General features: G+C 40.3%; 1 protein-coding gene across 1 annotated transcript in view; it reads left to right on the top strand.

The window, feature by feature from the left end:
• LOC140195895 (endothelin-converting enzyme-like 1) overlaps positions 1-14,919 on the top strand; it is a 117,743-nt gene that overhangs the window by 95,630 nt on the left and 7,194 nt on the right. The window contains exons 13-15 of the mRNA XM_072254551.1: positions 2,880-3,004; positions 9,375-9,440; positions 9,528-9,623. Coding sequence (XP_072110652.1) covers positions 2,880-3,004; positions 9,375-9,440; positions 9,528-9,623 — 287 coding nt within the window. The remainder of the gene's footprint in view (positions 1-2,879; positions 3,005-9,374; positions 9,441-9,527; positions 9,624-14,919) is intronic.

The raw sequence follows: 14,919 nt of genomic DNA on the forward strand, positions 1-14,919 counted from the left end.
CACATGGTCATGGGGTGAACATGCAAACTCCTTGCAGACAGCGGCAGGAATTAATCCCTAATCTTATAGCCGCTACACTACCATGCTGCCTGCTAACTAGGTAGATTCAATTTACGTCAGAGAAGACGATGAAGATATCGGTTTACTTTGCTTTATTTTTAATCAATTGGTGATTCCACGTGAGAGTATTTTAAAAAGTGAAGTATTATTGGATATTATTGGTACGGCATAGCAATTCATACAAAGCAAATTGCAGACCAGTTACTGTAATCTGTTATTTGGGGTAGACTGACTGAGCATTTGAACAACTAAGAACAGATTATCAATAAGTCGTTCTTAATAAATAAACAGGTGATGATAGATTTGAGGAAAGGATTCTGGAAATCTGAAATGAAAACAGAAAAAAAACTAGAAACGCTCAGGCCAGGTAATATCTGTAGAAGGAGGAACAGTGTTTAGGGCTAAAGGGCTTTCATCAGAACTGGGAAAGAGATAGAAAGGGGAATTTTAAATTGCAGAGAAGGTGGGAGTGAGTATGGCAAAGACAATGTCAATAATAGGGTGAGACCAGGATTGCTGTCGAGGTGAGTTGAAGAGGACGTCCAGTATAAGGGTTTGGGGAGGGGGAAGATAGAGTGATGGATAAAGAAGCATGTTGTATTTCTAATAGCAGGACTATTGGGCAGATCCAGCAGGTCAAGTTACACTAGTGGGCAGAGAAAGCTTAAGACAGGTGGATGGCAATAGTCTGCTCTGATACATATGGAAAAAGCAGGTGAACTAATGTTGGGGAATTTACTACTGAAATCAGAATGCCACAACATACTCAGATGGAAGATAAAGTGCAAGACGTCATAGGTAAAGAGGTCAGAGTAGGCATGCATTTTAAAATTGAAGTGGTGGACATCTGGAAAATCAGGTGTCGAGGAGGCCACATCGTGAACACTGAATGCAGTACATTAAACTGAAATGAGTGCAAGTGATTGGCTGCTTCACCTAGACAAACTGTTTGAGTTCCTTAATTCTAAAGGGAAGAGGTGAAATAATAAATCTTGCTTTTCCTATGGTTATGTCGGAAAGTGAGAAGGGGAGTGTCTGGAGGGAAGAGTAGATCAGGGAGTCACAAAATGCTGATTGGGGAGAGGAGATAAGACGTACCTATAAATGGAATTCTGTTGGAGCTGGGAGAAACTGTAAAGAATGATTTGTTGAATATAGAGGCTATTGGGGGTGGTGAGGACTGAGAGAATTCTACCTTTCTCTGTCCAGGAGGAGAGTTTGAGACTATTCCACATATCCCACAAAAAAACAAGCATACCTTGGGTTCCATACAAGTCCCCATAACTGCACCTTTGATATGAGAAAATGATGAAATTAAAAGAGATGCTGTCCAGTGTGAAATGTATGAATTTATATTAGGCAAAGGTTATGAAACCAAGGAAAGAAATGGAATTGACACAAACATCAGGTACAGGAGATGAAAATTAAAATTAGAACCATTCATGCAGAGAGAGAAGGTCTTTGTTCAGATAAAAGGTGTTCGAAATTTGGAACCTCCCTCAAAAAATTTTGCAAAGTCTAAATCAGTTGAAAATTCATAACAAGATTGATAAATTTTAACTTGAAATGACTGCAACATTAGTTTTTTCCACCTTGTCGCTTCACTTACCAACTGATCTAATTTTAAATTTTTTTAAAATCAAATCATATATAAATATACCCTATTTCAACCACAAGTTCCAGTTCCATGTGTTCTTGATCCGTGAATACACTTTTATTTGAAAGCTAGTTACTGATCAGTCATGTGTGTACTGATAGATCACAAATTGTTCTAACATACAGAAGCCATCAAAAGATTCCATTTCATAGGATTGAGCATTTCAGACAAGAAATCATATTTTATTTAATTAATAAAAAATAATTATTTTATACAAACGTTTGTATAATTAATAAGATAAATTGAGTTTCAGATTTGTCATTTGCATTACATATGGTAGAGGAGGACTGTGAGCAATGCCATTTGATATATATGCACCCTTCCTCTACCGGAAATGTTCTGATGCTTCTCTTGGTAGCAATAAGTAAAGCTGGCAGAAATGCTTTATTCGTATGCCAAAAAAAAAGAATAAAGTAACTGTTACTAATGAGGCACTACTCTTTTATTGACCTACAAAATTATGTAATCTGGTACATTGAGTCAGTGAACATAAAAATGTCACATCATTTCATAGAATGTCTGATTCTCATTCAATGTTGAAATGGCATATATAACCCAGCGAAAATATAACTGTTTCCCGATTTTTGGATCCAATTCCTATTTTTTGAACTTCAGCTGGGATTTTTTTTTGTTAAAATATAACATGCCAAATAGACACTTCAACTGGAGCAGTAAAACACAGGCCAGATAGATTGAAAGGGCAGGATGTCGGGACCAGAGGCGAGGGTCTGCTCACTGCACTGCAATGTTTACTCGCTCTGCACTGAATTGACGCTGAAGCTGTGGGCCTTCTCCAGGCTTCGTGTCTGAGGACTCACTTTAGTTCTAAATGCTATTTACTTACTTATATTGTCTGCACAATTTGTCTTTTTCCTCACTCTCTGCACGTTGGGTGTTTGAAGGTCTCTTTTTTATGGGTTCTTTTGGGTTTCTTTGTTTGATGGCTGCCTGTAAGGAGACCAGTCTTAAGGTTGTATAATGTAGACATACTTTGGTGATAAATGAACTTTGAACTTTACATTGGGGGAATGGAAACGATGGAAGGGGTTGTGCTGAACGTTTTGTCAATGTCTAAAACCAGTTCCTTCTGCTGAGAAACTTGCAGGTAACCAAATGGGAAATGCCATTGTAAAGATGTGACATGATACATGTTTGATTTCAGGAAGTCATTATGATAAATATGGCAATCTGAAAAAATGGTGGACTGAAGAATCCTACAATAAATTTATAAAGCGAGCCCTTTGCATTGCAAGTCTATATGAAAACTTTACTGTTTACGATCAAAGGGTAAGAAGTTTATTTCATGTGAGTTGTAAACACTTTGCATATTGGATCTGTTACATTCATAAAGACTGCTTTAAAAAGACAGATATATGTTTAAACCACGCATCTTTCAAATTTCCTTAAGGTTGTTATAGCCAGAGGTGGTAATGGGGACAAACTCCCTCTACCTATTAAATGCTCCCAACGACGTGCACTTCAAATAGCATTTAACACCAAGTCCAGCTCCTGTGGTTTAGCTATCAAGCTTGGCATAACCTTTTCTACTGACCGAAGAAGGTTCAAAGGCCTTCTTCTTACTGGCACCTTAAAACCAGTCAGTTTGGGCAGATGGGGCTTGCCAGCCGTGGTTGGCAGCTCATCTAGGAGAAGGAGAACTCTGATCTTAACCTATGCCCACTCATGGGGAAGGCTTCAAAAGTAAACCCCAAGGGAAAAATCTGAAGCTGGGGTCCCTGAGGCAGTCCTACATTGAGTTCAATGCTGACTGGCAACTCCTGCAACATTGCTGGTACCAGACTGTATCCGTTTCTGCTGTTCCTTTGGGTTCATCAGTTGTGTGGAGAGTGGGAGCTTGCTGCATGAGCAACAGATTGCTCTCCATATCGTACTGCCCTGGCTTGCGATCCAGACAGCTGGGACACAATATCCATGGTCAGCTCTGACTGACAGAGGCCCTCACCTCACATAAGGTAAGAAAATGGCTGAAATGTCTAAGATGGCAGATATGCAACTCAGGAAGTCGAGAAGAAGTTATAAGGCAATTGTTATTTTAAGTATGCCAGTTATGATAGCTTCCATGAGTCAGCTATCCTAACTCATGGTTGGAAAAATTTAACCTGTTGTCTAGCAGATTAGTAACCCAACTTTGCCCATGCCCAGAATGGCATGGCTGCCGAAGCCACTCCTCTAAAGCCAACAAATAGGCATTAGGTAAACAGTCAATAAGCCATTGATGGCAGTAGTTCAGGAACACCAATTTTACCAATACATGTGCTACATCAATCCATGAGATCACCAGTTGTGAAGACCTCACCACAAACCACAAAACATGTAAATGAGAGGAATATAATGATGCTGATCACACATATGGTATGGTATTTTAATCATAATATCACAATAATGTTTTATCCATGGTGGGTCCACTACATTAATTCCAAAACCCAACAAGCTCTGATTTTCTAATCTGCCTGATATTGGACAGTATGGTAGATGACGTTAGAAAACTCATTTGGATTAACAACAAAAGTATCCCAAATGCACATTTTGGCAGTTATGTTTTTTGGGTGTTTTCACTTTCTAAGCCCAAGTTTAAGATTACCACGAACTTTAGTTCAAGCCTCCGAGATTGATTGCTATATCAGAGGAATATCAGGGACTGTTGTGTACTCTGCTTCATGGAAACATGGCTCACATCCCCAATTTCAGATGCAGCGCTGCAGCCCAATGGCTTCACCATTCTCTGCAAAGAAAGGACAGCTCAGTCTTTTAGAGGAAGAGAAGGTGGAGTATGCTTTATGATGAACTCATTGTGATGAACAGACACTGTGGTTTTGTCCTAGTTCTGTTCACCCGATCCGGAACATCTAGTGGTCAAATGTCATCCATTTTATCTGTTGAGGGAGCTTTCCATCATCATCCTGGTAGTTGTGTACATTCCCCCTCAGGCCAATGTAGGGCAGAACAGGAGGAGCTGAGCAATGTAATCAGCAGCCACGAAACTACATACTCTGATGCCTTCTCTATTATAGTAGGAGATTTCAACCAGGCCAGCTTGAAGAAGTCTCTGAGCAACAACCACCAACATAGCACCTGTGGAACCAGAGGAGCTAATACACATGACCACTGTTATACCACCATCAAGGACACTTAAGGTGCCATCCCACACCCACACTTTGAAAAGTCCAATCACCTGGCTGTACTTCTACTCCCAGCGAATAGGCAGAGACCGCAGACCAGTGGTGAGGACCAAGAAGGTATGGTAAAGGGATGTGGAGGAGCACTTACAGGGCTGCTTTGAGTCGGCAAACTGCACAATATTCAAAGATTCATTTTCGAGACTGAATGAATACACCCCAGTTGTCACCAATTTCATCAAGACCTCTATGAGTGAGTGAATGTCTTTGAGAACATACAGGACTTAACCAAACTGAAAAATCATGGCTGAAACAGAAGATTCATAGTCTGCTGAGGACAAGATCTGTGACATTCAAGACTGATGATCCAGAACTATACAAGAGGTCCAGGTATGACCTATGGAAGGCTACTCTAAGGGTGAAAAAACAATCCCAACTGAGGTTAGAGATAGAAGCGGATACACGTTGGCTCTGGCAGGGTTTGCAGGTCATTTCTTCCTACAAAGCAAAACCTAAGATCATAAATGGTTGCGATGCTTCGCTCCCAGATGAGCTCAACACCTTTTACGCATGCTTTGAAAGGGAGAATAAAATTAGACTTGTGCAAATCGCTGCAGCACCTGGTGACCCTGTGACTTATGTCTCAGAGGCCAACATCTGAATATCTTTTAAGAGGCCGAACCACCGTAAGTCCAACTAACTGGTGGGTGTGTTCAAGGACATCTTCAGTCTCCCACTGCTGCAATTGAAGGTTCCTACCTGCTTTGAAAGGGTGTCAATCATACCAGTGAGCAGAAATAACAGGGTGAGCTGCATCAATAATTGTTGCCCACTTCACCATCTTCTGTGATGAAGTGATTTGAGAGGTTGGTCATGGCTAGAATCAACTCCTGCCTTAGCAAGGACCTGGACCCACTGCAATCTGCCTATCGCCACAATAGATCTACAGCGGATGAAATCTCACTGGCTCTCTACCTGGTCTTGGATCTTCTGGACGATAATAGTACCAACGTCAGGCTGCTGTTTATTGATTACAGCTCAGCGTTCAACATGGAGAATCAACAAACTTCAAAACTTGGACCACTGTACCTCCCGTTGCAACGGGATCCTTGATTTCCTCGCCGGGAGAACCACAGTTTGCGTGGATCAGAAATAACATCTCCTCGCTGATAATTGACACCGGCGCTCCTCAAGGATATGTGCTCAGCCCACTGCTCTAACTCTTTCTACACCCCTGACTTTGTGGCTAGGCACAGCTCAAATGCCATCTATAACTGTAAACTTGCCAATGACATATCTATTGTTCGCAGAATTTCAGATGGTGATGAGGAGGCGTACCGGAATGAGATAGATCAGCTGGTTAAGTTGTGTTGAAACAACAACCTTACAGTCAACGTCAGTAAGTTCTAAGAATTGATTGTGGACTTTAGGAAGGGGAAGCCAAGGAACATATACCAGTACTCATCAAGGGATCAGCAGTGGAAAGGGTGAGCAATTTCAAGTTCCTGTGTGTCAAAGTCTTTGAAGATCCATCATGGGCCCAACATACTGATGCAATTACAACAAGGCATGACAGCACCTATACTTCATTAGGAGATTGGAAGAGGTTTGGTATGTCACGAAAGACCACAGCCAATCCCCACAAGATATACCATGGATAGTATTATAGCTAATGCGTCACCATCTGGTATGGAGGGACCACTGCACAGGATCAGAATAAAACTGCAGAAGGTTCTAAACTCAACCAGCTCCATGCTCACTAGCCTCCCAAGCATCAAGGACATCTTCAAAAGGCGATGCCTCAAACAGGTAGCCTCCCTCATTGAGGACCTCTACCACCCAGGACATGCTCTCTTCTTATTGCTACCATCAAAAAGGAGGTACAGAAGCCTGAAGACACTCTCTCAATGTTTCAGGAATGGCTTCTTCCCCTCTATTATCAGATTTCTGAATGGACAATGAACCCCTAAATATTACCTCACTATTCTAATTCCACATCCCAGTCCCATTCTGACATGTCTATCCACGGCTTCCTCTACTGTTAAGATGAAGCCACACTCAGGTTGGAAGAACAACACCTTATATTCCGTCTGGGTAGCCTCCAACCTGATGGCATAAACATCGACTTCTCTAACTTCCGCTAATGCCCCACCTCCCCCTCGTACCCCATCTTTTATTTATTTTTATACACACATTCTTTCTCTCACTCTCCTTTTTCTCCCTCTGTCCCTCTGAATATACCCCTTGCCCATCCTCTGGGTTCCCCCCCCCTTGTCTTTCTTCCCGGACCTCCTGTCCCATGATCCTCTCGTATCCCTTTTGCCAATCACCTGTCCAGCTTTTGGCTCCATCCCTCCCCCTCCTGTCTTCTCCTATCATTTTGGATCTCCCCCTCCCCCTCCAACTTTCAAATCTCTTACTCACTCTTCCTTCAGTTAGTCCTGACGAAGGGTCTCGGCCTGGGACGTCGACTGTACCTCTTCCTAGAGATGCTGCCTGGCCTGCTGCGTTCACCAGCAACTTTGATGTGTGTTGCTTGAATTTCCAGCATCTGCAGAATACCTGTTGTTTGCCTCACTATTCTCCCCTGTTTTTGCACTACTTAATTTGATTTTTATATATACGGTAATTATTGTAATTTATAGTTTTTATTATTACGTATTGCAATGTACTGCTGCCACAAAACAACACATTTCACGACATATGCCAGTGATATTAAACCTGATTCTGAATTCATCACGTATATAAAACAATGGAAAGCAAGAAAAATTAGTATTTATTACAAAGCTCCCAAAACACATCATGGGTACTTTACGGAATGGTTTTGGAAGTCTAATTATGATTGTAGCAACCACAAGAGTTAGAGTTAGTACACAGAAGTCTCAAAAATAACACTTTATAAAAGACTTTGTTTTGGTGATGTTGGTCAGCAAACCCATTTGTTTCCTCCTTCAACTAATGCAATGAGGTCTTTTTCATTCACTTCAGAGATTTGATGTGGCCTCAGTTTATTATCTCATCCTAAAGAAAGCACTCCCAAAAGTACACACTTCAGAAGAATTGCATTAGTGTGTCAAGTAGACTTTTGAGTTTGGGTCTCGGAGTCCATGGCCTTAGGAACCAGAAGCAAGAATGCCATGACTGACATGCACCATGAAGTAAGAGGAAAGAACACGTATCTGTTTTAAACAGTATTTTTGTGAAAGAATATCGTGTTCTTTTGACATAAAACACTACACAGTCAGAATGTCACAAAGTTTTGACAGAGTTCATACACGGTCTGTTTTAATAATAATGGGTCTGCAGTTGAGAGTGTGAGTAGTTTCAAGCTCCTTGGTATACACATCACCGAAGATCTCACCTGGACTGCACACACTGGCTGTGTGGCAAAAAAAATCACAACAGCATCTCTTCCACCTCAAGTGACTGAAGAAGTTCAGCATGATCCCCCAGATCCTCAAGACCTCCTACAAGGGCACCACTGAGAGCATCCTGACTGACTGTATCACTGTCTGGTACGGGAGCCGCACCAACCTTGATCACTGGGCACAGCAGAGAGTGGTACAGACAGCCCAGTACATCTGTGGGTGTGAACTTCCCTCTACTGAGGACATTTACAGCAGCAGGTGCATAAAGGTGGCCTGGAAGATCATTGGGGACACTAGTCACCCCCAACCATAAACTGCTTCAGCTGCTTCCATCTGGCAAACAGTACCGCAGCATTAACGCCAGGACCAACAGGCTACAGGACAGCTTCTTTCTACAAGCCATTAGACTTAAAATTCACATGTCTATACATTGCGATGGAGTCATAATGCAAAGATTTTCACTCCCTCACGTTGAGGGATGGATGTAAGATTTAAATAAATTCAAATTCAAGAGAATGTGATTTGAATGGGAAGATTTTCCAATAGGTACAAACTTTACTGAGTATCAGAATCCAAATTCCCACGTCATGTTTGCACCAAGATGAGACAACGAGTGGAGGTAAATCTTGAGTCCTCCTTGAAATGGGAGTGTGTTGATCCATCAAAAGTCACTTCCTTGAATTGTGCATATGCGTTGAAGCCTAATGAGTAAGGCAACTTAATTTAAGGGGCAACTCATTCAGACAGCATGTGCTAATTATAATATCAATCAGTGATAAATAGCTAATTGCACGAACACTAGCTTGTTCATCCTTTGTTGCACAATTTATTTATTTTTGCAATTTATGGTCATTTTATGTCATTGTATTGTGCTGGTGCCGCTGACCAACAAATTTCATGTCATATAAGTCAGTGATACCAAATCTAATTCTGAATCTGCCATCTGGTAACAAAATTTCATAATAGAAAAATGATCCAGCAAAACGAGAAATAGGAGTCAATATTTCAAATAGCCACCCCATGTGACCCCCATACAATTTCAGGATACCTGTGACATCAATGAAAACTCTATTGGATTTTAAAGAGAATAATTGCGCATCTGGTGATGATCCCAGATCAACATCCTTCAACACTATTTGTCTCCCTCTGCAGGTCAATGGCCAACTCACACTCGGAGAAAACATTGCTGATATGGGAGGACTTAAACTTGCCTACTACGTAAGTAAACTTGTAATCCACATAAATAATTTTCACTTTGTGAAATGTTATAAACCATAGCCAATAGCCGTCTTCCTTATATTCCAGGCGTATCAGAAATGGATTCGGGATCATGGTCCTGAACGTCCCCTTCCGGGCCTTAAATACACGCATAATCAACTTCTCTTTATTGCATTTGCTCAGGTAATACAAACGCTTTCCCTGGAAATTCCTTGAAGATTAAAAGCATTGATAAGAAATTGTTTACATCCCTATGGGGCGATAGATTTGTATGTGTGATTTGGTCTGAGTGTTATTGATTGAATCAATGAAAGGATTTCTCGGGGACTCAAGGTAAGCGTTCTCAGAAAGTTCAAAAGGTCACGTATAATATGAATTGATCAGGCAAGCTTAGAAATGCAATATCCTATTGCATTCAAATGTCCATATTCAAGGAATCATAGAGATCTATTACACAGAAATGAACATGTTATGCTGGGTAAAAAAAAGTGCTATTCAGCTAATCTCAGCTTTTCGCTCCTGCACAATCGTTTACTTTCAGGGCCACGGGACCACACAACATCCCCATAACCATCACAAATTAAGATGTATGAAGTGAGGTTATGAATGGACAATAACTTAAAAGGGTTCAAGCACATCAAGCCTGCTCTCCCTTTCAACAGGATCCTGGCTGATCTTGTGCCTCGTGTTCACAATTCCGACTGGTCACCAGATTCCTTGTTCCTTTATGTCATGGAGTCGTAGAGAGAAATAGCACAGAAAGAAGCCCTTCGGCCCCACTCTGTCCATTTTTACTCCAATCCTATCCTAACCTGGTTTATTCTCCACAGATTTCCATCAGCTACTCTCCATATTCTACCATTCTCAACACACCAGGGTCAATTTATATTGGCCAATCAACCTACCAATCTGATATTTTTGGGATTTGAGAGGAATGTAGTCAAGAGGAAAACCTGGAAACCCCACGCATAGCACCATTGGTCATGATTTGCTGCTGTGAGGTAGCAACTCATCTATATATGCCACTGTGCCAGAAAAGTTCTGGTATAACCCCCTGGTTACACTCAGTAGCCACTTTATTAGGTACCTCCTGCACCTAATAATGTGGCCACTGAGTGTATGTTCATGATCTTCTGCCACTGTAGCCCATCCACTTCAAAGTTCAACATGTTATGTGTTCAGTGATACTCTTGAGCAAACCCCTGTTATAACACATGGTTATTTCAGTTGCTGTCGCCTACCTGTCAGCTTGAATTACTCTGGCCAATCTCCTCTGATCTCTCTCATTAGCAAGGCTTTTTTTCTCCCAAAAGAACTGCTGCTTACTGGATGCCTTTTGACTTTCACGCCATTCTCAGTAAGCTCTAGATATTGTTATGCATGAAAAATCCCAGCAGATCAGCAGTTTCTGGGATACTCAAAACAATCCATGTAGGACCACAGTCAAAGTGACTTGGATCACATTTCTTCCCCATTGTGATGTTTGGTTTGATCAACCGCTGAACCTCTTGACCATGTCTGCATGCTTTTATACATTGAGTTGCTGCCACATGATTGGCTGATCAGATATTTGTATTAACAAGCAGCTGTATAGATGTACCTAATAAAGTGGCCACTGAGTGTATATGTTTAATATCAGAAATATTAACCACTATACCTATTCATTCTGTTTTCAGTAGGGAAGTGGAAATATTGATCATTTATAGTACATTTCCTTGTTGTGTTTACCCTTTCCAAATTAATCACCTCAATCTTTCTCTTAAAATCCCTTTGCTCATTTCTGTGATACCTACTTAAAGTTGAGGGTTTTCTTCCTGGTCAATTTTTGTACTATGAACTCTAGTATTTAAAGCTAAATTATTGGAACAAACAGTGCCTATGAAAATTATTTGCCCCCCCCCAGAAGTTTTCATGTTTTATTGTTTTACAGCATTGAATCACAGTGGATTTAATTTGGCTTTCTTGATACCGGTCAACAGAAAAAAAACTCTTTCATGTCAACGTGAAAACAGATCTCTACAAAGTGATCTAAATTAATTACCTTTATAAAACACAAAATAATTGATTGCATAAGTACTTACCCTCTTCAAGTCAGGTGTATTTTTACTACAATCAATTGACATACCTTGCTGCATACAGGTCTCCAAAACACATCTCCATTTAGCTAATTATGTGACTTCTAAAACCAATTGCCTGCACCAGTGATGATTTGATGTGTCATATTAAAGCGGGGGGGGGGTGAATACTTGTGCAATCAATTATTTTGTGTTTTACATTTGTAATTAATTTAATTCACTTTGTAGAAATCTGTTTTCACTTTGACATGAAAGAGTCTCTTTCTGTTGATCAGTGTCAAAAAAGACAAATTAAATCTACTGTGATTCAATGTTGTAAAACAAAAAAAACCTGTTAACTTCCAAAGGGGGTGAATGCTTTTTATAGGTACTGTACATTTCTATGAACTTGTACATTAATATTTTTCATATTTATCCAGCTGCATGCACTCTCACAAACATAGTTCTTGACATAATCCTCTTAAAGTTTGTTCTACAAAACCATAATCCTCATATATACATTTTCCCCACAATCGTTTCATTTGCTCAGTTGTTCCAACATGACATTGGACCAAAGATTTTTTTTTTACACAGCAAAAGCTGTTACAGCTATATGATTGGGTTTTTAAACTAGATGATCAATACAGCAGAGTAGCAGAGAGATACAATATGGAAACTGGGCCTTTGACTCCCCACCACCTCTCAACCATTCATTTTATACTCATCCTATATTAATCTCCTTTTTAAAATTATTTTCAACTTCATCCACATTCCACCACTCATTGGGTCAAATTAACATATTTGGCGTGTTGGAAGAAACCAGAGCACCCAGAGGAAACCCACACAATCAGAAGTAGGACATACAAACTCAATATGGACAGCACCCAATTGAACCTAGGTCTCTGGTACTGTGAGGCAGTGGCTCTACTAACATCACCACAGAGCTGCCCTATGAAATAATCCTGAATCTTGCTTTGATGAAAGTGCATAGCTTTTTTTTCACAGCAGTCTTAGCATCAAATTGCCATTAAAGTTATTCCAATTTTCTACTGTAATGCCCACATATGGAGGCAAAAAAAAATCTCTTGACAAACCAATCCTCCGATCCCCTGGAATGATTATAGATTTTCCTTCTGAGTGTTCAGTTCATGTGGACAATTGTAGTCATGTGCCATGTCAACATAGGAAAATTAAACACAAGAATCCAGGGAAATAATGGATATAAAATATGAAGAAGTAAAAGCAGGGATAGTCCATGCAGCCCCTAAGCTTGCTACCCAATTCAATAAGATCACAGTTGATTGGCTTCAATTCCACTTTCCCGCCTGTTCCCCATACCCTTGATTCCATTACATTCCAAAAATCCTGAATATACTAGCAATGCAGACGATTTGCTGGTTTTTAACATCCGGTATCCTCTGGCAGGAGGCTAGTGGGCGAGGGAAGACAGATTTAAAAAGTAAATCTTGGTTCAGGAGACTTTGCTGTTCTTTTTGTGACACTTTGGAACATAGCTTATTGTGTCGAGGCTGCAATGACATTTGAAAAGGAGGGTATATAGAATAACCTCATAGCCTTGTAGCAAACATTGAGCTGGCATTTGTGGTAATAGATCATGCTGTACGGTCATTGAATTGAGATTAATCAAAGTTTTAGGACTCCATCCAGTGAAAGATTTGGCAGAAATAATATGCATTTCCTTTGTTCAGATCTTCATATTCCTCCACCTAGCCCTAGCCAGGAGACTGGAGATTGACTGAAATCAAATATCTTCCCTGGTCTAAGTGATTTAAAGAAAGTTAATGGAAATGTACTGTAAATCACCCAGAAAAATATATTCCAAAATCTCAAGTGAAGGGAAATTAATTTTTGATCTCACAGTACCAGCTATGTTTATTCAGGTCTAAATCCTACAGTGTTCTTATTTTACCAAAGTTCTGCAAAAGTAATTGGATTTCTCTCTCAGGAACAAGCAATCTGCTTGCAATCTTCTTCCCACTGCTAACATTATTAATAGTTATTAGGAGAGGTGTGTAAAAACAATGTTTAGTGACTCATTGTAAATGTTCCATCCAGGAAACATCTGCCTCCCCGCAACATCTTCCTCCAACATCTTGCTCCAACATCTTTCCACCAACATCTCAGACATTAGTCTTCTTGCAATACACTGATTCATCAATTAGTGCTTTTTGTTATTTGCATATCTCGCATGTTTTGCACGTTTGCTGCTGAACTTTTACTTAGTGGCTCTTTTCAGTTCTTACTTTTTCCCAGAACTTATGCATTACTGCACGCAAGAGACAAAAACAAAACACATCTTGTGTGAGATGAGTTGGGTGTGTCTGCATGACACTGAAACTGTCTCAACTGTTTTATTTTTTTACTTGTGTTTGAAGTCTATATGTAGGAAGGGCTGGCCCATCAGAACAATGAGAGGAACCTGCTACATGACACAATTGTGACCCAAATCAGAGCTTTATTTTTATTCAATTTTGCTGTAATGTAGTAATTCAGAGTTGCCAAGGGAAATCAAAGTATTAATAGCATTCTCTGAAATTAGTCATAAATGGAGTTCAAAATGACAAAGAGGAAGGCAACCCGACTGGCGAATACTTTTGATGTGAAGTATTACCTTGTCATGTTTCCTCAAACTAATCCTAGTAGATTTACAGTACTGCGCTAGTATGAGACAAGGAGCACTGAATAACTGGTTCCAAAAGCCACTGTTTAGCTCTGAATATAAACAGATTAATTAAGGAGAATTGTTTTCCTTAAAACTTCAAACTTAATAATGAAAAATATTAGAAGAGTGAAACACATTAATAACTGTATCCACGTTGTTTCACTTCAATGCAAGATTCAGCTGGACATTTTTCATTGTGACATCTGTACCAGATACACAGCAAATTACCATTCCCTGTGCTGTGTTACTTTTCAATCGTTCCAGGAAAATTGCTCCAAGCTGTTCCAGGAGCAACAGCTGTCACTGGGCGCTACCTGAACATATAGGATTTCACAGTGGAGTGCAAGACTGGGACCCTATTAAGTCCTATTACAATAATAATCCCAACTGTTGCTCACACCTCTCACCCACTCACCTTGAGTTTCCTTCCAATCCACTCACTGTCCCAATAACTGTCCAATCAATAATCTGCCACCAAGTCCTGCTCCTGACAGTTCATTTATCCCAGCAACCCCAATTCAGTCCACATTATCTGATCTCCCAAGTACTCGAATGGAGGCACCTATCTACACTGCACCCTCTTAAGCCTGGGAACTACTGAAGTTAGCAGTAGTAGGCCCAAAACTGACCGATTATCAGGCCATTTGGTTCATTGCATCTGAGCCTGCTTTTAACAGTTTCATTCCCTGTACACTACTGTTGCTCTTTAGTTTCTATTTTCCCTCCCCTTCAGATTTTTATC

This window comes from Mobula birostris, chromosome 4 (assembly GCF_030028105.1).
Source record: "Mobula birostris isolate sMobBir1 chromosome 4, sMobBir1.hap1, whole genome shotgun sequence".
Lineage (NCBI taxonomy): Eukaryota > Metazoa > Chordata > Chondrichthyes > Myliobatiformes > Myliobatidae > Mobula > Mobula birostris.